This window comes from Salarias fasciatus, chromosome 7 (genome assembly GCF_902148845.1).
Source record: "Salarias fasciatus chromosome 7, fSalaFa1.1, whole genome shotgun sequence".
Taxonomy (NCBI): domain Eukaryota; kingdom Metazoa; phylum Chordata; class Actinopteri; order Blenniiformes; family Blenniidae; genus Salarias; species Salarias fasciatus.
In genome coordinates this window covers 10,035,594-10,059,147 of record NC_043751.1, presented here as the reverse complement: position 1 = coordinate 10,059,147, position 23,554 = coordinate 10,035,594, and the positions used below count along the sequence as shown (strand labels likewise).

Sequence of the window (23,554 nt, the reverse complement as noted above, 5' to 3'; positions counted from 1 at the left end):
AATCAATTTAACCTTTTTTTCACAGTATTAAATGTTTTAAAAATGCCACCATAACATTTTTGTTGTATCACTCTGTCTCTCTTCTAGTCTATGCTCTCTCTCTCTGTCTTCTGTAGTTATGAAACAAAGGCTTTTTCCTTTTAAAAGGGAGTTTTTCCTTTCCACAGCCTCTTATGCTCATGTGGACCTGTTGGGTTTTTGACTGTAGAGGTGCCTGGGAATGTCTGAGTTGTATTTGGCACCACATAAAGTTTAATTGAATTGAATGTTGAGCTGTGTTATACATATTACAATGCAATAATAATTTAAATGAAAGTGCATAATGTAAAATGATAATATTTACATGAAATACTAAATAATTAAATTACATGTAATCATACACCTTATTGTGTTTAATAAAAACAAAACAACTGTGCTTAAAAACTTGCCAACTCCTCAGTCAGGAAAGTTGTAAATGATGTAATCTATTTTGCGCAGCTCCTGATTTGCATATCTAAATTAAATTCAATTAAGCTTCACCATCAAGACCAGTGATCGGAGTAACGGCATTAAAATAAACGGTGTTACTAGCGGTGTTACTATTTTTATTAACGAGTAATCTAATTACTTTTCCCAGCGTTACAACACTGTTGCTGTTATGGCCATAATATGAGGGTCTGTTCCATTACCATCACTGCTTTCAGCTTGGTTTGGAGTCCAGCTGAGCTGACATGAAGTTTATGCACAGAAAGAAGGAGCCAAATTGGTGCAAAGTGTATTCATTTGTAAATGTAGAGAAGCTGTGTAGAGCTACAAATCAAATTTGATTGACCTCTTGTCTCATATTATCACACAGCAACATCTGAATAATTTAGATTAATGTAACATTTCCTGTAAGTAATTTATTCTGTCAAGTGTCCATTTATTTCATTATTCAAATATTCAGTTTTATAATGAATAATTAAACAAGCATCCTAAAGTTCCATTATTAAGAAAGGATCCAAGTTCTTTAACATATTTAAACGCATTTTTTTTAAGTAATGCAGGAGTTACTTTGGCTATTTATTACTTGTGTTTAAAATATTGTAACTTAGTTACAACATCAGTTACGGAATCAATTAATAACTCAGTTACTTTTTTTGGAGAAGTTACCAGTAACTATAACTAATTACTTCTAAAAGTAACTTGCCCAACACTGCTCTCCACATATCAAGCATACATGTAAACTGCTGTTGTTGGCAGTGGTAGTCATCAGCCTGTCCACCTTCAGCAATGAAATCCTTTTCCTCCTAGGTTTGTTAAGTATTTGGAGTTAATCATGGTTCGCTTACCTTTTCTCTGAAAGGCAGCTTGCAAGTACTATAGAGAATGAAGTTGGTATATATTTCTAAATATTGAACAATAACTTTAATTTCTCAGTTTTTCATCCTAAACTGTGAGAAGAAAGTCATTCACAAATAAACTATAAATCAGTTTTAGAAAGCTTCGGGAGGCTGCTACAGATGTGTTTAAGAGAGAACCCCAGAGCTGAAATTTTCCGACCCTTTCTCAAAGCAAAAGTAAATTATGAAGCCCCTTTCCCACAATAACAACCCCCTAAATCAACACCTTACTGTACCAGCCACCAGTGTTGAAAGTTACTGAAAATAAATATTTCTTTAGTGTTGTGGCGTCCCAGTTACTGGTATAATCACAGTTTTTACTTCAAATCATGGTGTTGATATTCTACAACACCACGCACAAATAAGTAAGAAGATTTGAATTGAATAACATTGAATAATTTGTTTTTATCCCTTCTAAATGGTTCCACATTGGTAAGAAGCATGCATTCGTGAGATGAGCTGCAGAGCTGAGCATGTGGGTTGTGCCTTTGAAATGTTTACCAATTTTTTTTTTTCTGCCCGTGTGAAACAACTTTCCTTTGAGCTTGTGGAAATGCTGGTTGAAGGTTGGGATCCGTCCCACTGATGGAACCCATGAGGAAGAAATGCCAGGCTGCTGTGGCTCTGTATGGTTCTGTCTCATGCTCCTGATGTTCTTGCTTGTCAGGAAATGAAATGATGAATTGCCAGTGTGTTTTGCTTCAGAATCATTCAAACCACCAAACAAGAGTTAATTACAAAGGAAAGCAGTTTGTTTCAGTTTAGTCTTATAAATCTATCAATGGCAGGAAAGATATGACATATTTTCCATGGACACAACCCACAACCCACTCTGCTGCTCATCGCATTAAATATCCTCACAAATGTGGTTGCATTCAAAAGGGAAGTTGAAAGACTTTAGAATTTTGTCTGGGCACGTTGCTACAACAACGAAATCATTTACAAAACACAGATTTCCTTACATTTTGGACGTACTTTATTTACTGAAAATTAGCATTCGATTAAGTTATCGTTACTTGTACCAAGTCTGAATAGTGGCAAAGTTTTTTTTACAAGGTACTAATGAAAGAAAATAACTTCTTACTTGGAAAAAGAAGCTTTGCAATGATTTTTGCTCGATCAGTCAGTCTAATGGTTTAGCTGAAGTCTCATAGTGATGCACATGCATGATTCTGCTTGTTGTAGTGCGTCAAACTTTATTCATATCTACCTCCTCTGTGCTGACTGGTCAGATGTTGATCATTCATCGTTGCAGCACGACAGCAGATGAGCCACTTTTCTCAGTTGCACAACACTCTTCTTGGTGTGTGTGACCACAAGAAATGGCTTGGGGTTGCATGTTGTGCTCATGCTCATAATTGCACCTCATTTGATTCTGAAAATGAGGCCCTCTGTCATTAGAACAAAAGTAAATGTTCATTGAAAAACAGAGATTCAGCAAGAAGTGGGAAAGGCTTTGCTCGTGTGTTTTATCAGAAACGTTTAGAGGATTCATCAATAAATGAGTTCTTGTTGAATACATTTTGCTTTCTTTTTATGTAAACAAATCATTTCTGACGTTGAGATGTTGCTCAAGATATGTCCTTTTTTCTTGATATGAGTGTACTCACCACTACACAGAACCACAAAGCCTCATTTCAAACATCTGATATTGAACTGTTCATTTAAGTTTGGGTGTGTGATGAAGTTTAACACAATGAAGCAACAAATCTGACTGCTTCTTTACTTCGCTTTTATATTGTAAGAAGATCAAACACATATAGCAGTGTCAAATGTGTTTTATTGTTTGTTAAATAAGTATTGACACCGTTGTCGTCTCAATAAATAAGGTTGATACCACAGTGATTTTCAAGGACGCCCACATTGACATGACTCCATGAATAGCTGACTAGAACATTAGCTGCCCCTGGAATGTGCATTCATTCTTTTAAATAGGACAAATATGATTTTTCTTTTCTTGTTTTAAATCATAAAATCCATCTGCAATTCCTGTGAGTATTATGGATGTTCTCATACATCAGGTCAAGAAGCAAGATTACATGTGAAGTGCTGCTGCGTGCATGCATATATAAGATTCTAACTACAAGAACAAAACATACATATGCTTTCATGACGTGTCTGTTCATTGCACTTGAAGTCAACACTGCGTGTTCAGTTACAGTTACACAAACACTCGTAACATGAACTTGTGCCGAAATCAACACTTAAAGTGGTCGTCATTTATCCTGCCATAATAAAGTGACACCTGCGGCTCCAGAGCATCCGTGTTTACTTTAGATCTACTGGCCAGCATCAAACAGCTTCTTCCTTCCCTCCATCCCAGACATGGCGTCCACGTTCTTACGCCAGTCGGTCACTTCCTCTTTCTGTGGAACGAGAGCAAGAATTTTTCTCTTGTTTTTAATATGAACACATAAATGTTTGTTTTGGTTGAATCTGGACTTGAGGTCAGTGCACGCAGGTACTACTGAGACCTGATGAATTAAAAGAAGTGACCACACAGCACAGGTGAAGGCCTTACCTTCTCCTCCTCTTTCTTCACAGTCTTGAGGTTGGCCTTGAAGTCCACCGACTCTTTGACCTTTGCACCCAGCAGGGCTCCCAGCATGGCGTCAGCGGACACGCGCACCCTCTTCAGGTTTGGCCTCTTCATCTTGCCCTTCAGCTCATAGATCTTCTGACTCAGGTCTTGTATCTTTTCCCAGAACATGCAACAAATACAGAGAAGTATTTCACGTTTTCATGTTGCATCGTGGGATGTAAATGCATCAGTCTGTGCTTGATATAAATTGAGAATGACTCACCTCGGTGTCATTTTTTGACACTTTAGAAGCAACGTCGTATCGCTCTTCATCAACCACATCAATCTTCTGGTGGAGCTCTTTGCAAAGATTCTGTGAACAGAAACTTGTAGCTTCATCGGTCGAGATCATTTCATAGAAATATTGACAGAAATAAAACTCCAGGAATTATTTATGAACGATGTGATCAGTCTAAACCAGTCTTCATCAGTTTTTAAAGTGATTTTTTGATTATTATATATGAAATATCACTAAACCCTATCTCTTAAAAACCTCCTGAAGTTTGAGATAGTGTTGTTGGTACTGACTCGGGGGTTGTCAGAGTGGTGGGTGAGCTACTTTAAAACCTCTGCAGGTTCTTCCGTATCCATATGGATCAGACTTACATTGACTTCCTTCAGTAACATGACCAGACACCCGATTGAAATTCTTCAGAGGAGTGTGTACCTGTAGATCCTGCACAGACAGGCCTGACAGTTGAAGGGACGGCACTTTCTCAGTGAGGATTCTCTCTCGTTCGTCTTTTCTCGTTTGCTTTTCGCTCTCCAGCATGACCATGGCCTTCTTTAGGAGTTTGGTCTGGCACACATACAGAATTATCTCTCAGTCAAGCTGTCAGTGTTTGATTTACGTCACTCAAAGACGGTAAATTCCTGGGCAGCTTTTTGCAGCTGCTGTCAGTTCATTTCATATAGAATACCTTCAAGAAGAGTCTGCGAGATGCAGAGATTTTGGGCTTTGGTTTCTAGAAAAAGACAGACAATAGAGACTTTATTTAAAGCCTTCGCAGTGTGCATCGGGTTTTCCAGCATTCGGAAGATGTTAAGGAATCTGTTTAGTGTTGAATAAGAGGCAGCATAAACACAGATGAACACTCACTTCAATGATGTTTAAATAGAACACAAACAGATGCTTTTGTTGTTGGTTTTTTTCTGTATCATTATAGCTCATTCTGACAGCAATGTAAGTAGTTTAACCACATCATTCCTGTAAATCAACATTTTGTTGGGTCTACATTTTTATTTATTAAAACAGTCTGTTACTTGATTAGTGTAGTGATATTCTGTTGACAAACCAGCTGTTAAAATGTTACATTTGCTTGTAAAAACATTAGAAAAAGAAATGAAACCAAGCTAACTTACCGGAGCTCTGTAAGAAAACAGAGATAAGACAGAGATACAGTGAGATCTGACATACTGAATATGAATTAGAATGGACTGAAAGTTACTGTAAACTTACGCTTCAGACATAGCTGCAGTTCTGGGACCCTGCTGCTTATCAAATCTATAGATAGAGAGAATTAATGAAGAGATAAATATGACTTTACGTTTTTGTGTGTATTTTTTTTTCCAGTTGTTTCTCTTGTTGTTCCGAACTCCCTTTAAGTTTGATTAGACTGTCGCTGCATGATAGTTTACTGAGCAAACCACGTAAAAACGTTTGACATTGTACAAAGGTCAATCCTTCCATATCATAAAAGTCACAAGATAAGAAATTATTAAGCCAAGTAAAATTCATATAAACCAAAGAAGTCAGTAGTAACACAAATAGGTCGAATACATAGTTTTTGTGCCAATTATAGCTTTAACTTAAAATCAGCATATTTCAACCATTTGTAAAGAAATGATGAAATGCTGAATATTAACTACAACACCTGAGACCTTTTTTTTTTTTTTTAAATAACAACTGTTTGAAACAATGTTTTGCAGGAAAACATTGTGTGTTCTTTTTAAATATTGATGAATTTGAACTAACATCAGGAAATGTCTTTCTGGATTTCTCAGAAAAATCTCTCATCATTTCTTGATTCACTGATCTAAAGGAAAAAACAAGATCTTACCTTATACAGTCGGTGATTTTACACTCAGTCGGCTTTTTCTGAGACGCAGAGGCAAGAAAGAGGGTAGATATATAGATTCCGGCGCTCATGTGAGTGGCTCACTAAAATAGACCCTCTGTCCTCGCCATTCTTGCACGGCGTCTCCTATAACCCACATGCATGCGGCCTGGAAGTTCTTTCTGGACTGTCCACCTGTGAGGTTTTCTTGGCGCCTCCTTCTCCTTGTGACCCAGGCGACGGTGAAGTTTGAAAGAGCTTCAGGTCACTCTTTAATTTGTCAACTCAAACCGAGAAACAAACAAACACTGCAGCGTTGCTGTTGAGTCCATCAACCTCAGCAAGAAAGAGCAACCGTAGGCTTTTCCAGGAATATCTTTAATGGGTAATTCAGTTTAAAATGTTGTAAATACGCAAAGTAAAAACGTGGTAATGTAGCTGAAAGTAGCAGTTGTTAACAAACAGTATTTCTCCAGCATCAACATGCAGGCTGAGGCCTCTGTCTGCTTCAGAAAGAACTCTGCTGCCCTCCGATGGCCGATTGAAGAGCTTCAGACAATTAGCATGTTTAGTAAAACACAAACATCAGGACAAGTAAACAGTTTGTGAAATAGTCAATCACTTGCACTTTTCATACGTGAAGCTGCTTCTTGTTCAAGACGACATGACTGCCTTCCCTTGACTTTATGTATCATTGATGGTGTTGACATTAAACATATTCTTTAATTTCCAGAGGCGTCGAACAGCTTCTTCCTGCCCTCCATGCCAGACATGGCCTCCACGTTCTTACGCCAGTCAGTGACCTCCTCTTTCTGTTGGAGGGAGTCACAGTCAAGATAAAACACGTTTTCGTCCAAACACAGCAGCCACCTGTGGGTTGAGGAGACGTTAAAGCGAGAGCCACGCTCACCTTCTCCTCCTCCTTCTTGACCGTCTTGAGGTTGGCCTTGAAGTCGACGGACTCCTTGTGTTTGGAGCCCAGCAGGACGTTCAGCATGGCCTCGGCAGAGATCTTCACTCTCTTCAGGTTCGGCTTCTTGAACTTGCTCTGAATCTCGGTGATCTTCAGATTCATGTTCTCAATCTGGCCGTTGGATTAGAGAGGATTAGCATTTCCATTTAGTCTTTGTGAGGCAAATTAAAGTCATTGTTATTTATCACATCAACACAAATATTCGATACATTCCAACAGCTTAAATAAACAGCTTTTTCCTCTGGTTTTATCCCTGACATTGTAATTTAACTTAAAATTTACGGAGGCTGGTGTTTTACATTTTTTAAAATTAATATTTGTTGATAAATCAAAATAACTGATCTTGTAGTTTGGTCAAATAATCTAAAATGAAAGATTATATTAAAGGCTAAATGTTTTTTTCAGTTGCTGTAGTTTTTCTTGCTACTAAGTCATTATTATTAATTCAGAATCACAGCACTGCATATGCCTCCAAAAGTAGCTAAAACACAATGCTGCAGATGTTTAAAATACGACAAGAAGACGATTTGCAGACGATGTGCTCATAGCTCAGTCGGAGGCAACATTTGGTATTACGTGATATTAAGAAGGTCATTCCATAAAACAGAAATGTCCGTAATTGGCAGAAGTGCTGATCATGCTTTATTCAAGAGGAACCAATGTATGTGTAAAGAAAAAGAAACACTGATTGATGAAGAAATAATATCTCCGTTACAGAAGCAAAAATGAATTTAAAGTCATAAGATGTCAAAAATCTGTAAAAGCAGAAGCAGTAAGTACAAATACTTTGTTACATCTGGCTGTTATAATAACAATAACAATGTATCAAATACACTAAAAATGAACAATGTGTCAGAGTTAGATGTGTTGCAGCTCAAAACCACAACTACTGGTCAGTTTTATTTCTTTCTCGCTTGCTTTGTGGTCGTGATTTTTTGCTGTTGTCAGTGAAAGAACCTGGTTTCATGCGCAGCGTCATTTTATCATCCTACATGTGTTTTAACCGTGTTGCCACTTGGTGGCAACATTTAGTCGTTCATACTTTCACCCTCAACTTCAGACATTGCTTTAACGTAAAAAAAAAAAAAAGTCAACACACATGCAAGTTTTTTTTTTTCCTTTTTTTGTCTTGAGCTGCTCACCTCCTGATCGTTTTTGGAAACTTTTAGGCCGATATCATACCGCTCCTCATCTACAACATCAATCTTGTGATGCAGTTCTTTGCAAAGTTCCTGAGGATTAAAAAAAAAAAAAAGAGAGAAATCATGCCCTCATGAAATCAGAACATTTTTTTTTTTTTTTTTTTTTTAAAAAGGTGCCACTGTTGAAAGGAAAAGATGAAACTGAGATACCATCATGTCTTGTAGAGATAATCCAGACAGGTCCAGAGGAGGAAGTCTTTCCTGCAGAGATGCTTCTCTCTCCTGCTTCTTCTGCTCCGTCTCCTCCTGCAGCATCTGAGCCGCCACTGCCAGCAGTCGAATCTGACCGAGACGTCTTACAATCAGTACTTTTTTCCAGTCCAGTCAAAATAACATTTCTTTTTTAATCAAAATAAAAATCAACAGAAGTATCACATTGCTTCATCATCTTTAGAGTATTGCTGCTGGATCTGCAGGTTCGAACATGCAGGTCATGTGATCCAGAAAGCAGCAGTTTTCTGCTTGCTCGGTGGTGCCTGTCAGCAGCGGAATTCAAACCAGCAAATGTTTGGTTGTAGGTTTGCTTCCCTAACCTCCGGACCACTGCCCCACTCAATTACCCCTAAAGAATGTTCATCAATGAATTAGCCGCACATGAAATTCGGACACGTTGCACACAGCACACATTGTTCCCCTGACAGACAGCTGGACAAAGTGTTTTGTGCTATAATGAAATACATTCTGTCACTTAAATTTAAAAATGCGTTTTAAAGCTGTTTTTGCGTCAGAGTTTTCATATTGATCAAGTCTAGTTCCTCACACTGACATTGTTAGAAACCACATTAAATTGGACTTACTTTTAACCCCAGCCTTCGGGAGGAGGAGATCTTTGATTTTTTCTGAAATTCATACACAAGACACTTCATATAGTCTCCATTTGAGATGCGTTTCTATGTGTATTTGTTAATGAATTTAACAAAAAAAAGGCAATGTATTAAACATGCTGTATGGGAGGTACTCACAGGTCTGTTGAGACATTTGAAAAGAGATAAAAATACACAAACAGATTTCCAATGAATCCAAAGTCACATAATATATTTTTTTGTATTTATCTCTAAATAGAAAAGTGCAGTTAAACCAAAAATGAAAGTACTTACGCATCCCCCATGGTGGTCTTTTATTCCTGCTCTGAAATTAGAAAGGAAATGTAAAATAAAGCACGTCAACCATTGTCGACTTCCTGCATCATGTTCACACGTGAAATAAATTGTCAGCTCCTTCAGGAGCTGTTCAGTGGAGCTGCACGCTGCAAAGTATTTTAACCACTCTGAACATTCACGGACAAGCTGGGTGCTCGATGTTATTTATTATTCACTCTCCTATATATGTCAGAGGAGGTTCAGTAGCTCTCCTACCACATCCCCACACATCAGAGATTCAAATGTCTTTTTAATCTCATGCATATTCAAAAAGTATCAGCAGTGGGAGACAGATGCTTCAACACATTTAAACACGTTTTATGACAAAGCTGAAAATTAAATAGCAAACACGTGGTGAAAATGATCCTGGCCTTTCTTGCGTTTGCGTCCAGCAGTGCTGAGACTGTGCATGTGTTAATATAACTGATGAGAGTTTCTGCAGAGGTGACAAAAAAGGTGACTGACCAGATAATCCACAGGCACGTAACAACGTCCAGCCCGGCGTTAATGTTAACAGTAGCAATATCGCAGTGAAACACCAAAGCACGCAACGCTCTTCTTAATTAGACGTTGTCTTAGTGAATGTTAGAGCATACCAACGAGCATTCACAGAATTCAGCAGCGTTATTATCACCCCACCAAATATCTTACAGATCTGTGCCCAGCTGAGGACCGGCGGCTCCTTCAGACGTACCTCAGAACCGAAGAAAAGTGTGTGAGAGAGGCAGCGTGGACTTTCTGAGAGACAATGGAGAAATATCAATCAGATTTATAGTGTCTGTGCTAAATATGAATGGCTCACTAAAATAGAGTCCTGTCTGTGCCGCCGCTGCGGCGTGTCCCAACAGCAGTGACATTTACCGTTGCAAATAGCATCGCCACAATATTCAAACAGGAAAGGAGGCAATAAAAGTTCGTTTATGGGCTTAGGCATTTGGCCATCTTGCGAGGTTTCTGCTCCACCTGTTAGCCGAAGTGTCAGTAAGCACTCCGAGAGGTGACTAACCTCGCGCTGGGTCAGTGTCACGAGTTCGACCAGGTCCTGCCGCTTCATGTTGGCATCAAGTCGTTAAGGAGTCAGGCAGTGGGAAGAAATCAGCGCGTAACCGCAGCATCCACATGTTTATGGACATTTATTTATAGGACAAGGAGATGCCTAAGATGTCCATCTATAGACATCTGATCATGTCACCACCTGAGATTGATTCTCTCTCATCGATTCCATGTGTCTGGTTGGTCTTGCTCAGAACTGTGAATCGTTAAAATAAACCACATTTTCATTGGTTTGTTCATGCTTCACCAACTATTTGCAAAAACACAGTTCATATATGTATTTGATGAATTGCTGTAAATACAACATAATTGCATTGAATGAAGGATAAAGGATGACTGGAGCCTGATAACACGCTAGAGGAGCACCTTGGAGGGGAGAGCAAAGGCAAAGCTTGGTCCAGCTTTATTTCGGGGAGCAGAGGAAAAAGGACAGGTGCGTGTCGGGGCACAACCCTTTGTAAACTGAGCCAGCAGCGAGTTCAGTCTGCGTCAGCGTTGTAGCAGGGAGTCAAACGTTCACTCAAGAGGCTGTGACTCGTGCCCTTGCAAGTATCAGAGCCAGAAACAATTAAACAAGAATAGTCAAGTGCCCATCGTGGGTCAAATGCTATTTTTAGTCGCTTCTTAACATTTGTTTTGAAGCAGGACTGTTGCGGTTACAGCTAATAGACACTGCATGGTTTTGTTGAGAGGTGTAAGAATCTGTACTAATTATCTGCAGTATAGATGCCAAATCAATGTAAACTGCAAAATGATCTGTGAAATAAAATGAAGCTTCAAGGTCAGATGGTTCCTCTGTGCCCCACAAAACAACAAACAGGATCAGACCAAACTGGAACACTGTTTGTCTTCTTTGAGTTCAGAATGTATTTTATAGTTTCTGTAATCAGGTCATATAAGCTTGAACTAAAATAACCAGAACAGAAGCAGCTAAAGTAGTTTCTGCAGCTATCGCTCACGCTCTAATCCACCCTGTCAGGATCAATCAAACAGCAGTATTCCTCCACCCTCCGCGCTTCTCAGCTGCACGCCAAATCGTTACTTAATATTATTCTAATCCAGGGGTGTCAGTGATGTGTCCCTGCTCTGCTGGAGCGTCGAACACAGCCCTCCATTTCACGTAGCAACTAATAGTGTAACTAATAGATATTACTGTTCCTAATGTGGTCATAGCATTTTTTTTTAATTAAGAGTTGTGAGCATGAGATAATGCAGACTTGAGTCCAGCAGTATGTTTCAATATCAGCCTAACTAACCAGATTCACCAGATTTATGAAAAGATTCCCGCTGAAGGTCACAGAAAGCTCTCTGCTTTGATATGATGGAATCTGATGTCTTGAAATCACCTGCTGGTTTTGGTTTTGTGTCAAGTTTTAACACTCATGTCATATTTTTGTCACTCCGCTTTAGTTTCAGAGAAGAAAGATCGTGAATTGTAACTGTGTAAAAGGAAAAACGAGGCATATCTCTCCATCAGAATTGTTTATTCAGACATTTCAGTACACAGTAATTTCTGAGATGAGTTTAGACAGCTAAACAGTAAAGCTTTACATGTGTCAACACCATAAAACCAGAAAACAGCACAACCAAAATATACAATCACATCCCTTTGAACCTTTTTTTGATGCCTATACACATACACACACCCCCTTATACACACTGTGTTTCCATCGCGACTGTCACTCACTGAATAACTTTATTTGTGCGTTCACTGGACCAAAATGTACATTTATTGTCCGGCGTCAAACAGCTTCTTCCTTCCCTCCATGCCAGACATGGCCTCCACGTTCTTACGCCAGTCAGTCACTTCCTCTTTCTGTTGACGGGAAAGAAACGGTTCTCGGTGATCATGTATTTTAACACAGCTACTTCAAAATGCCCACCCACATAACTTGAAGCTTTAAAAGTTGATGTGTCGTTTCCAAACGTACCTTCTCCTCCTCCTTCTTCACAGTCTTGAGGTTGGCCTTGAAGTCCACGGACTCTTTGACCTTTGCACCCAGCAGAGCTCCCAGCATGGCGTCAGCGGAGATCTTCACCCTCTTGAGAGCGTGCCGCTTCATCTTACCCTTCAGCTCGAAGATCTTCAGAGAAAGATTCTCTATCTGCAGGAGACCAGAGTGTGAGTCCAAAGCAGCAAAGGCATCCTGCAAATTATCACGAGCGTGTTAATGAATACACACCTCCTTTTCATTTTTGACCACCTTCGCCTCAATGTCGTAGCGCTCGTCATCCACCACATCGATCTTTTGGTGCAGGTCTTTGCACAGAGTCTGGAGGCAGAGAAAACAAAGCTCCGGCTTCACTGAACTTCACAACATTTCCCTTGAATCAGCGTGTCGATGAAAGATCGTTTATATTTCCCACATGATATTATATATTGTTTTTTAATAGTTTGGCGGTTAGACGGCTCGGCCCACGAATGCTGTGCGTGCGCGGCATCCGCAGCACAGACACTAGAGGTGCTTATGTGTGGAGCATCTCAGCAATGCTGCTTCAGCGGCGAGCATCTCACGCAGCGACCTGCGGCATACCTGAAGGTCCTGAAGGGACAAACCAGACAGCTGCAGTGGAGGAACCCTCTCCTGCAGGGCGGCGTCTCTGTCCAGCTGCTTCTGCTCCTTCTCCTTCTCCAGCATCACCGCCGCCATTTTCAGCAGCTTCGTCTGAATCCCAAGAGAAGCAAGAACGAAGTGAATTTCCAAAAAAGAAAAAAAAGTTCATGTTGCAAAGACACACAGGACAATACCTTGAGATTCAGTCTGCGTGATGCAGAGATCTTTGATTTTCTCTACAAAATCAAAGGAAAAAAAAATCAGTTTAAAATTCAACAAGACACGATAATATTATTATGCTCTTTTCTAAGTTATACTGATTTTCATTCAACTTACCGGACTTTTGATGGAAAAAAATTGGAGAAAGAAGAAAAATGATTAGTTTGGACATTTTTAATAGTTTGTGTTACTCATGTATTAAATATGCAAATTAAGAGAATTCAAAGAAATATGCTTACGCTTCAGACATGGCTGGCTTTTGTCTGTAAAAAACAGAGTGCAATGACACTTAAGCCACAACATTTGTGTGTCAGTAACAGGAAGCATTATGCTTCTAATACATAATCAATGTTTTTTTTTAATTGTTGCAAAAAAAAAAAACAGTCACAGAAATATTTCCTGCTGTTCCTTTTCTGCATTTCAGATGTCGCTCTCCGTGTGTCCTTACTGCTGACTGAGACAAATGACAACATGCCGCCATTAAGCCTTTAAATTAGGAACACTGCAGGTTTGAGTGCTGTGAATATTTCAAGAAATATTCCACAATAACAAATCCCAGTTGGAGTTTGTACATGTATAGCTGTATGAGTAGTTAAGTAGAAGAGTTAAACAATCTAACATATTTACATAAGAAAGCATAAAACAAAGATGGAAAAAAAGAAACTTTGTATTGGATTACTGGTAGAGCAAATAGCAAAATTCCACCTGGGCATTTAGATCACAACCATTCTTGATTTCAGAAATGTGCAAAATTGTTTATTTTTATGAAATGTTATATTTCACAAATTCCTAATTTGTTTTTTTGTTCCCCTCCTTGCACTGAAACTCACTTCCTGTCCCATCATTTCGCTGCATGTCGCAGGTGAAAAGTGTGCATGCATTATTGATAATTCCACTATGAGATGCATCGACATACCTTTTTTATATCCCCGAGGAAAACGCAGTCGAAGTGATCAGTCTCAGTCTTTCACTGACAACGTGTAAACTCAAGTCAAATTTTATGGCTTCTTTTGCTTCCTGTGAGTGGCCAGCTAAAATAGCCTTTCCTGACAGCTCCTGTACTGTATTTCACTACAACTCTGTTTCATAACTCCAGCTTCACCTACAGGAGGGGGGGGAAAGTTAACAACACGCTGCCTCCTGTTCCAGTGCATCAAGATTACCAGCAGTGGTAGAAAAAAAACATCTGACTGAGCTGAATGATACTGTTTAAAATGGAAGAAAAAATAAATAAAGGGACAGTCCAGACTTCTGATCATGACTGTTTAATCAGCTTCAGGTTACAGGTTGTACAGCGCCATCCTCAGTGTGATAGAAATACTGCACTGTGAAAGACACTCAGCTTTTAGGTAGCGGACAGTACAGTTATTGCACAGTTAATATTTTTGCTTCCATCTTTTGTTTATTACATGCAAGTTTACGTCAGTTTAAACCAGTGTTGTTTATTACGTGAATTGGAATTTTATTGTAAATTTAGAGCAATAAATAGGATGATTAAAAAAAAAAACTTAGAATGTTGCATACCAGTGAATAGGTTTTGCAAATATTATGTGACACCAGCATATCTTAGTTTATCTTGAGTTGTTTTTTTATTGCCCGGCGTTAAAGAGTTTCTTCCTGCCCTCCATGCCGGACATGGCCTCCACGTTTTTACGCCAGTCCGTCACCTCTTCCCTCTGTGAAGAAACGACAAAAAAAAAAACCAAGGTACGGCAGTCTGTATGATAACGGCTTCTCTGTAATTTCTGCAGACTTTTGAGTGATTTGACCTTTTCCTCGTCTTTCTTCACTGTCTTGAGGTTGGCCTTGAAGTCAGCCTTCATGAGTTTGGAGGAGTCGCTGAAGGCGCCCAGCACGTCCTCCGTTGTTTTCTTCACCCTCTTCAAGCTGGGCCTCTTTGCACCCTTTAGCGAAATGACCTTCTGCCTCAGGGACTCGATCTGTTGCAACAGACATCACGGTTTGCTGACAGGCCACTAAAAACGCTTTATGGGCTTCGTTCACGTCCCATTTGCCTGTGCTGTACCTCCGTCTCATTCTTGACTACTTTGACCTCCAGGTCGTAACGCGCCTCGTCCACGACGTCCACCTTACTGTGTAGCTGTTTGCAGAGGTCCTGCAGATAAAGGAAAAGCCAGCAATCACACATACATGTCAAACAACAGCGGCGTGATGCGACGTGACGCGGCGTGATTGCGGCGAAAGTACCTGGAGCTCCTGGACTGACAGACCTGACAGCTGCAGAGGAGGGAAGCTCTCTTTGACAACTCTTTCTTTCTCCTGCTTCTTCTGCTCACCTTCAACGACCAGCATAGAGGCTGCCTTCTTCAGGAGTTTGGACTGAAAGACGGCGAGGCTTTCATTTAATAAATCAATACAAAATGCACCTTCATGCTAGTGACTGTGGCATCCAGGTTTACAGTACTGACCTTCAGCTGCAGGCGGCGCGTAGCCGAGTATTTACTTTTTTTCTGTGAGGAAGAAGAAAACACATCAACACAAAAGAAATGTAAGCTTAGCTAATAAAAGTCAAGTGAGATGTATTAAAAATTTGGAATGAATGTTGAAAACATTTCATTCTCACCGGTCTTCATCATCAAGGGTCATGAAAAGGAAACGATAAAAACAGTATTTGAAACTGTAATTTCAGAAAAGGATTAGTGTTTTCTCCAAACAAGTAGAAAAGAAAAGAAGACCCATCAAATGTACAAAAGGGAACCAAACTTTACTTTTCTGTCTGCGTGTTATGGATATTTATATATTTAAACATTTTGAATATTTTCTTATGTCATATTAAGAAGGTGATACTCACCCCTCAGACATGGCTGCAGCTTTCAGTACCTTTTGAATAGAAAGACGACCATCATCAATGGATTATTTGGTATTTAACACATAATATCACACAACTTTTGAATTTACAAAAATGACATTTTTGTTTGTCACATATGAGTGTTATACAAATATGTATTCTGGGCTTGGATAATTTTATTGCACTCATTTGAGAAATAATCTGCACACATAACTAGTAAAGCCTATCTTTATTCCAGCTGTTTGCTGTTGTTTTTGTGATTTGTGAATCCAAATTGAATAGTTTTGTTTCAGCAATTTCAATTTCAATTCAGGACAACACTGCACTTAAAAAGGCCGGCCAGCCGCTTCATGCGCGGTTATATTTGGAAACATTGTCCTCATGCTTTCATGCCGTGCCTCCACTTCATTGTGGCCTTTATAATTGCAGAGAAAACAAAGTGGTGTGGATATTTCAAAGCCAAAGCAAAAACAAAGCTGGTCTGCAGAAAACTGTCAGCTGGCAGAAGCAACAATCAGGCTGAACCGACTATTTTATATGTCCTCAAACAACAATGAATTTTCTTGCTATTAGTTTTTAAATCGCATTACTGGATTTATTTCATTAACTTAACCTTGGTGTTTTTCTTTTATTATTAAAAGCAGTAAAATATTTTTGGGGAAGATGAAAGAAAATACATATCTGAGACTGAATCTCAACAAAGAAACAAATATCACTTATTATCAGCTGCTTGACTGTTACATAGTCTAAGGTTATATCTCCTCACTTAGAAGATCACGAGATAATCAAGTAGCGTGCAAAGTCGTGGAAGTCAAACTGTGATCAGAAAGCTCCTCTAACACCTTGACAAAAGTGGCAACATAGCTTGGATTCCCTATGAATGCTTGCAGCAGAATCCCTATCAGGCACACGCAGTTGTAAATGCTCCCTAAAGCCAGATTTGACTTGACCCTGACAACATAGAGCAATAATGACAGGTACTTAAGTCGCTGAACTGCTGTCGGACCAGGAGAAGAGGTGATCCGCCGGATGGCTTAATCCCACAGCGTCAAGTGTAAGACTACCTTTTAGTGTCCACAATAAATCTGGCTAGTATCTTCTGGTAAATACCAGATTGATTGCTGCGTGCTGCTTACCTCGAAGGCGTGAAGAAATCAGACAGAGCAGTGAGGAGTCCGGAAAAGGAAAAGCACTTTATGGTCATTAGTAAAAGTTGTATGCATTCAAAGTATCATGTGAATGGCTCGCTAAAATAGACCCCCGTCCACCTGACGATCGCTACCTCGCAATGCACGATCCCGATTTGATTTGCCCTCAACCTGTGACCTATTCATTTCATGTGATTGTTTGGGACAAGGGCACACCTCACACATCTCTCACCTAACTGACAGCTGAGCTGCGGTGCCAGCGGATGCCAGGCGCTCAGAGCGTGCTCACTTTTTAAATTTACGCGACGGTGTGTGCTCACCGTGTTCTGACAGAAAATAGCACGCAATGCCAGAATCACAGACGCGCCTCGTGAAGAGAATCTGGATTTTATTGGTGCTTCTTGCAAAATGCCAGGCTTATGGTATAGTGCCAGCGAGGATGTTTATTTGCCACTGTCACATCACAGGGTGCAGTCTGGGCTCAGGCAGAGTGATTCCAGTCAGGTAGATGCTGGGCAGAAGCAACTTGCTCTCAGACTGATGGTTTAATACAACATTTCTGTTTTGTGTATTTCTCCTCAAACTTTTCTTGGAAGTTTCACCAAAAAAAATCCAAAAAGTTGTCTTTTTTAAGTTGAAAACTTTTTAAGTTGGTGTATAAACAGTTTATTAGTTTATTTTGTCAGTTATATACAGGGGTTAAGTGAAATATTTCCATAATTCTGATCCCAGCAGGAGGTCACAGCCTCGACTGAGGGCAGTTGAACTGAATCCAAGTGTATTTTTGATTCACTCCGTGATGATAATCACCATGACACCGCTCTCACACACAGGGTAGATCAAACACAACCTCTGCAGTCTATTCTGGTCAAAATTTCAGTGGCACATGATGATCTGGCTGTCCGTTTGTCACAGTGCTGTGCAAACTGATACAGCTGAGCTCTGTTTCTAGCCAGAGACACGCTAAACCTGAGACAATGTGACGGGACTTATCACAAAGCCCCAGGTGCTTTTTGCCCCTCGGTTCTAATCCTCGCTAACTAAGCAGAGAATCTCTGAAGGTTTTAGTGGTCAAAGTCCCGGAGGGTCTGTTGGCGCTGAGTGTTGATTGTCTGTACTCAGTCTGTTATCTGTATGTGTGGCTAATATCACACATGAGGGGGGGTTACAGTGGGGCCAAGAGTGATATAAGACCTCTTATGGTTGAACTGGCCTTTAAGGCCACCACTGAAACTGGACTAGCTTAAAATTGCATTCGAAGTTGATTGTGTCTCTCTCCACCCATACTCAGCCTGGATGGGTTCCAGAGGTTTGATAAAATGCTGTTGGGAATAAATGAGTGAATGCAACATTTCTATACATTTGCCCACTGCTGCCCCCTTGTGACTGTTTTCCAAAACTGATTTCTAGTAAGAAACTAGAGCTGATACTATCTGGTGAACGTGCCGTGTGCAGCAGTGTGATTTCCAGTGAAGATGAACAGTTCTGTAGGTGCTTTTAATGTCTTTGTGCTTTGGTGTTTCTTCAGAGTAACGATACTCTTTTCTCTTGACAGGAGCTGAGAAGTAATGAAGTGAAAGAAATTGTAGGGTGATCAGTTTATTTCAGGAGGACTTCACCAGATTGGGCAAACGCACATATGAGAACATAGACACGCAGTGACTGAAAACATTAGTTTTGGCAGCTCAGTCAGTTTTGCAGCGTGTATATTTCACCGGTTCGTGCAAATGAAAAACCACATTTGATAAGAGCCTCTTTCCTGTGTTCTGTGATGTTTTCATCTGATAAAAGAAAAGTCACACCAGCTGAAATGATTCTGCCTTAAACCTTCACTTTGATTGCTCGAGCAAACTACAGAGCAACCATTACACAGCTGGATGATTTTTTAATCGCTCTGTCTCTCTTATTTCCACTGCAGGATTTCACTCATTTCCTCTCGTATTTTGAAGATTTGCCCCACTATGATCTGTGTTTATGTTGCCTGTGTTTGTCTCGCTGCTGGATTCACCTTGTCGTCCTCTCTCAGGATGGAGGAACGGGACGTGGACTGCAGCCGACCGGTGAGGAGTTCACGAACAAATATACAGTCAGTTCTGTTTGAATTAAATGACACAGATTACAGATGGCTTCGTGAAATAAGGTCTCTCTGTATGTATCTGTTTCTCAGGGTCTGGACCACTGCACCATTGGTGAGTATGTTCAGATATTTACTGCAGACAACAGTTTCTAACTGCTAGTTCCATGCTACCAAATGTACATTGCTTTTTCATAACAAATTCAACTAAAGAGACTCAGCAACTGTTTCCTGAATGTCAGAGAGGTGCTCGAGGACGGACGCCGATCGAGATCGAGCTCCGACCGGTCCAGAATGGCCTCCTGAGTGCCCGAGAATTGGACTGGACAAGCACGGACTGGTTCCTGTCATGAATGTGACGTGGATGATAAAGGCTGACAGTGAGCGATGCTTGAATCTGCCCTGCAGTGAAAACAAAAAAAACGAAATCTAAGCAGACTTCTCGTTCCACAGTGTCCATCTCTACTCTTCGCGGCTCGCAGATAAATGTCGTGGAAGACAGAACAAATCAAAGTGTGTGTGTGCAGTTTTCCTTCAGTACGAACCACACGCTGAGTCCAGATTGTAACAGGGTGATTATCACTATTCGTCCGCCGTTGCAGTGGAAACCAAACCTCACATGGTTTCAGTCATTTCTTTATCTTTATTTTCAGTGGACGTTTTCATTGGATGATGTTGTGGTGGAGCCTGGACATAAATACACACTGACCGTCTTCAATTTGCCAGAGCCTCGTATCGGCCATTACAGGATTAGCAGGAACATTGCCATCCCAGGTGAGTTCCCTGCAGATCGAAAATAAGATGTTTTAAGATCTTTCACTTAATTGTTTTCACAGGGCTGCAACTGACACTTGCTGGTTATTAATCCTCCTGCTGTTCAGTGTAATCTACCAGCTCTCTCCTGGATTATTTGTTTAAAAACCACAATCAGGAAGTCAGCCAGATGTTTCCCCCTACTGTGTTTGATATTTGGTAATATTTTCTGTGTTGGGCAGGATGTGATGACGCAAGAATCCAAAAGGCCCAGATATGTTTGGAAAATGGTAAATCTATTTAATTTATTTTCATTTATTTATGAATTTTTTGAGTGTGGAAACATGCCGTGTGTTTGCGATGTCGCTCCAGGGAGTCTCTGGGAGCCCAACATGTCTGTTACTGTGCTCACTGATAAGGAACCTAAGAAGCTGTCAGTCATTGTGGGATTTGAGACAGCAAAGCATTCAGAGAGGTACCAGGTTGCCATCCAGAGCGAGGACTTCCTTCACTCAAGGGATATCTTCAAGGTAAATTCACCAACTATTTTGGTCTTTCCCCTTCTAATTCTGTGAGAATATGAGTATGTTTGACTGGTTCACTGTAGTCCAGAAATCAAAAGTAAATTCTGTATTTCTGATTTTTAATACTTTTTAAGAAAAGCTATAAATTATAATTATAAATGAGCTAGTGCTGTCAGTTTTAATCGCATTGATCGCAGTTTAATCGCATTGATCGCAATTAATCGTGATTAATTCATGGAGAGCTGTCAACAATTAACTTTTTTAAAGTTGAGATTAATCGCAATGAAGAATCTAATCCTCATAAATCAGTCCCAATGTCAGGAAAAACACTATTTATCCTCTGGCTCTTTTCTTTGACTCAATTGGCAGACCTCAGTGGATTAATTGCGATTAAAACTGACAGCACTAAAATGAGCAAATTAAAAGAATCATGATTGATTTCGATGTGTTGTGCTGCAGGAACTGGGTACTAAAGTGTCTCACTGCTGACATCTAATGTATAAAAATCATCTTACGTCAGTTATTACATACTGTGCCTTGATGCCAAAATGCATTTTCGCTTTCTTTTTTTTTTCATTAATAGGAAAACAGGACATCCCTGAATGTGACATTTGATTTGGATTTGTGGCAGCTCTCACAATGTGAAATGTTCATCGCGGTGAAGCACTTTTTAATTTCTACCTTTCACATTTACCTGGTAGATCTAAACAAAAAGTGCTGATTTTTGTTTCTCTCTTCAAAGATCAAACCCTTTTTTTTACGATGCAAAAACAACTGTTGGGGCCCCAAGACGCCCGTAGACTACTGCCTGTGTGAGTTTAATTTCAATAATAATGTGCAGCTCATGGATCTCTCATTGTCTTTTGACCTTTAACATAATCGAAGTGACATTAAATTGAAGTGTTTGTGTATTTTAACACTTTTCCCAACGTAGATCTTCGACCCCGAACTGCGATTGTGAAGACTGCTGTCGTGCTGATTTTCACTGGTTGCTGCCTTGCTTATCTGCTGTGGAGAACGTGCCATACTAAAGGTTTGCCTTCTTACTTATGTCTTATGAGAAAGATGCCTTTCTTTAATCGAGTAATATTTACTCCTCCCTTCATTTGCATGTCAGATCCCCTCACCCTCTCCTCGCCTGCGATCAAAGAACAGCCAGCCGTGATTCAGATCCAGGAGAGGAGGCGTGTTCTCATCATCTATTCCTGCGACCATCCTCTCTACAAACACATTGTCCTCAAGCTCTGCGCCTTCCTCGCAGCCAAATGCGGCACTGAGGTGATCCTGGACCGGCTGGACTCTGCCAGGCTGGGCGTCCTGGGAAGCATCCAGTGGCTGGAGTGCCATCGAGAGCAAATAGAAAGGTCTTCGGACAAAATTTTAATCCTGTGCTCTCCGGGCGTGCAGGCCAAATGGAGAGCCATGTGTGGCGACAAACCGGTCTTTCTGAGAGAGGACGTCCTTTCGCCCGTGGGGGACATGCTCACCCCGTCTCTCAGTCTCATGGTCCCTCACTTTATTCAGTGCCCCACGTTCCAGAAGTACATTGTGGCCTATTTTGATGACGTCTGTTCCGAAGAAGACGTCCCTTCGCCTTTCAAAATCGCCGTGCGATACAAGCTGATGAAACAGTTCGAGGAAGTTTTCTTCAGGATATTGGACGCAGAAAAACACGAGCCGGGCAGAGTGAAGCAGATCGAAGGAGTTTCAGAGGACAGATACACTGAGAGCCCCTCAGGCAGAGCCCTGCAGAAGGCCATAGAAGCTTTTCAGACATACCAGCTGGAGCATCCGCGGTGGTTTGAGGATGAGTTGGTGGAGGGTTTGGACGGGGACGTTGAGGAGACGTCACCTGCAGCCTGTAATCACAGCATCACCGTCACAGACCAGACCACATGTTGTGTACAGAGCTCAGTCCCAGTTACCAGGAGTGTAAAGTCACAGTAACGTAGATTCACTGAAGACAAAACAGAATTTTACAGACCTGAAATGTTCCAGATGTATCGAGAAGTCACATGAAAACACTGTAACTGAATATATTGATAGAAATATCAAGTGGTTTTTATAATAATGAGCATGCCATGCAGTGATTTCAGATGCTTAAATTGTACCATATTTCAATTCTGCTTTATGATGTTTAGGTTTTTTTTTTTTTTTTGCATTGATCTAGAGTGTGTTTTTATAAGGACCGATTGAAGAGTTTAGCCCACAGAGGGCTGTGGTTGATGCTTTCAGGCTGTGTCAACAGTGTGGGGGTCAAAGTTTAACCTTCTGGCCAAAGTTTGTCAGATTTTTGTTTCACCACAGACGGTAAGTACTAACTCCAGAAACACTGTTTTACATGTCATGAATTGACTGTGTTCAGTGTCTCGTGGACCTTTTCATACTTCAAACCATGAGCATTTGCTTTGATACGGTCTCTTAGTTTTTCTTACATCTTTTCAGTTTGACACTGTTTGTTTTTTTTCACCTAGATTTGTTTACATTCTTGTCAGCTTTAAGTCTGTTCATCTGAGGCAGTCATTTTGCAATATTCCCACACTTTGAGTTCAATAAAAGAGTTTTTATTTTTAATTTCACAACAAATGTGTCACTGATTTTTATAGAATGTACCGCACGACATGCCTCCGTTGTGAAAATGCAGTAAAGTAGGAGACGGAAAACGAGAGCCCTGCTCTGGAATTTGGGTGTCTGTTTGTGAGGGTGGCCTCAGAAAGGGGAGAGGGGTGCTGGGAGTTTGTCCCAACTAACTGGAGCAAAGAAAATCTTCACAATGGCTGCTAAGACTTGAGCTTTGCTGTGGCAGAAAACACACCAAAGGCCCAGATACAACTTTGGATGTTTTGTTTTCCCCCTCTGCAACAAATACAAGGTAAAGTTATCTGTATTATTTTTAAGCACCATTGCAGTTTTTTTTACTATAAATACTAGCCTGTATAGTTATCCTCCAAATAGCCGCAAACAGAATCATGCAGTCCCTTTTTTTCCTTCAGTGTTACTGAGGGGCTTAACCTCCCTGCCATTTAATGCTGCATCCTGCATAGTAATGTTGGTTTTAGTAACCAGAAGAGCGAGTCAGTCTCTTATTGTTGAACAGGACGCTGCA

At 40.4% G+C, this 23,554-nt stretch overlaps 5 protein-coding genes across 6 annotated transcripts; 1 reads left to right on the top strand and 4 right to left on the bottom strand.

Annotated features, from left to right (window-relative positions):
* Positions 1–3,180: 3,180 nt before the first annotated feature.
* LOC115391674 (troponin I, slow skeletal muscle-like) lies at positions 3,181–6,032 on the bottom strand. Its single transcript, XM_030095986.1, has 8 exons — positions 6,003–6,032; positions 5,402–5,446; positions 5,305–5,311; positions 4,863–4,907; positions 4,610–4,741; positions 4,166–4,255; positions 3,883–4,056; positions 3,181–3,727 (listed from the first exon to the last, which is right to left on the bottom strand). Exons 2-8 carry the CDS (start codon positions 5,410–5,412, stop codon positions 3,641–3,643), a joined length of 546 nt encoding a protein of 181 aa, XP_029951846.1. The 5' UTR covers positions 5,413–5,446; positions 6,003–6,032; the 3' UTR covers positions 3,181–3,640.
* Positions 6,033–6,388: 356 nt separating this feature from the next.
* On the bottom strand, positions 6,389–10,109 carry LOC115391675 (troponin I, slow skeletal muscle-like). Its single transcript, XM_030095988.1, has 8 exons — positions 10,008–10,109; positions 9,272–9,302; positions 9,137–9,140; positions 8,972–9,013; positions 8,325–8,456; positions 8,115–8,204; positions 6,910–7,083; positions 6,389–6,811 (listed from the first exon to the last, which is right to left on the bottom strand). Exons 2-8 carry the CDS (start codon positions 9,280–9,282, stop codon positions 6,722–6,724), a joined length of 543 nt encoding a protein of 180 aa, XP_029951848.1. The 5' UTR covers positions 9,283–9,302; positions 10,008–10,109; the 3' UTR covers positions 6,389–6,721.
* A 1,952-nt stretch (positions 10,110–12,061) lies between these two features.
* LOC115391677 (troponin I, slow skeletal muscle-like) lies at positions 12,062–14,115 on the bottom strand. The gene is made up of 8 exons (XM_030095991.1): positions 14,057–14,115; positions 13,380–13,403; positions 13,258–13,261; positions 13,116–13,157; positions 12,901–13,032; positions 12,550–12,639; positions 12,298–12,471; positions 12,062–12,182 (listed from the first exon to the last, which is right to left on the bottom strand). Exons 2-8 carry the CDS (start codon positions 13,388–13,390, stop codon positions 12,096–12,098), a joined length of 540 nt encoding a protein of 179 aa, XP_029951851.1. The 5' UTR covers positions 13,391–13,403; positions 14,057–14,115; the 3' UTR covers positions 12,062–12,095.
* A 565-nt stretch (positions 14,116–14,680) lies between these two features.
* On the bottom strand, positions 14,681–17,269 carry LOC115391676 (troponin I, slow skeletal muscle-like). 2 transcript variants are annotated; one of them, XM_030095989.1, is made up of 8 exons: positions 17,086–17,269; positions 15,953–15,981; positions 15,725–15,728; positions 15,570–15,611; positions 15,349–15,480; positions 15,167–15,256; positions 14,910–15,080; positions 14,681–14,816 (listed from the first exon to the last, which is right to left on the bottom strand). In XM_030095989.1, exons 2-8 carry the CDS (start codon positions 15,961–15,963, stop codon positions 14,730–14,732), a joined length of 537 nt encoding a protein of 178 aa, XP_029951849.1. In that variant the 5' UTR covers positions 15,964–15,981; positions 17,086–17,269; the 3' UTR covers positions 14,681–14,729. The 2 variants fall into 2 exon arrangements, with proteins under 2 accessions (XP_029951849.1, XP_029951850.1); XM_030095990.1 differs by lacking the exon at positions 17,086–17,269 and adding an exon at positions 16,931–17,028.
* A 1,693-nt stretch (positions 17,270–18,962) lies between these two features.
* LOC115391673 (interleukin-17 receptor A) lies at positions 18,963–22,980 on the top strand. Its single transcript, XM_030095985.1, has 11 exons — positions 18,963–19,157; positions 19,265–19,286; positions 19,414–19,551; positions 19,625–19,743; positions 19,825–19,945; positions 20,167–20,214; positions 20,297–20,454; positions 21,032–21,106; positions 21,191–21,260; positions 21,383–21,481; positions 21,566–22,980. The coding sequence occupies exons 1-11, from the start codon at positions 19,059–19,061 to the stop codon at positions 22,393–22,395; spliced, it is 1,779 nt and encodes a 592-aa protein (XP_029951845.1). The 5' UTR covers positions 18,963–19,058; the 3' UTR covers positions 22,396–22,980.
* Positions 22,981–23,554: the final 574 nt, after the last annotated feature.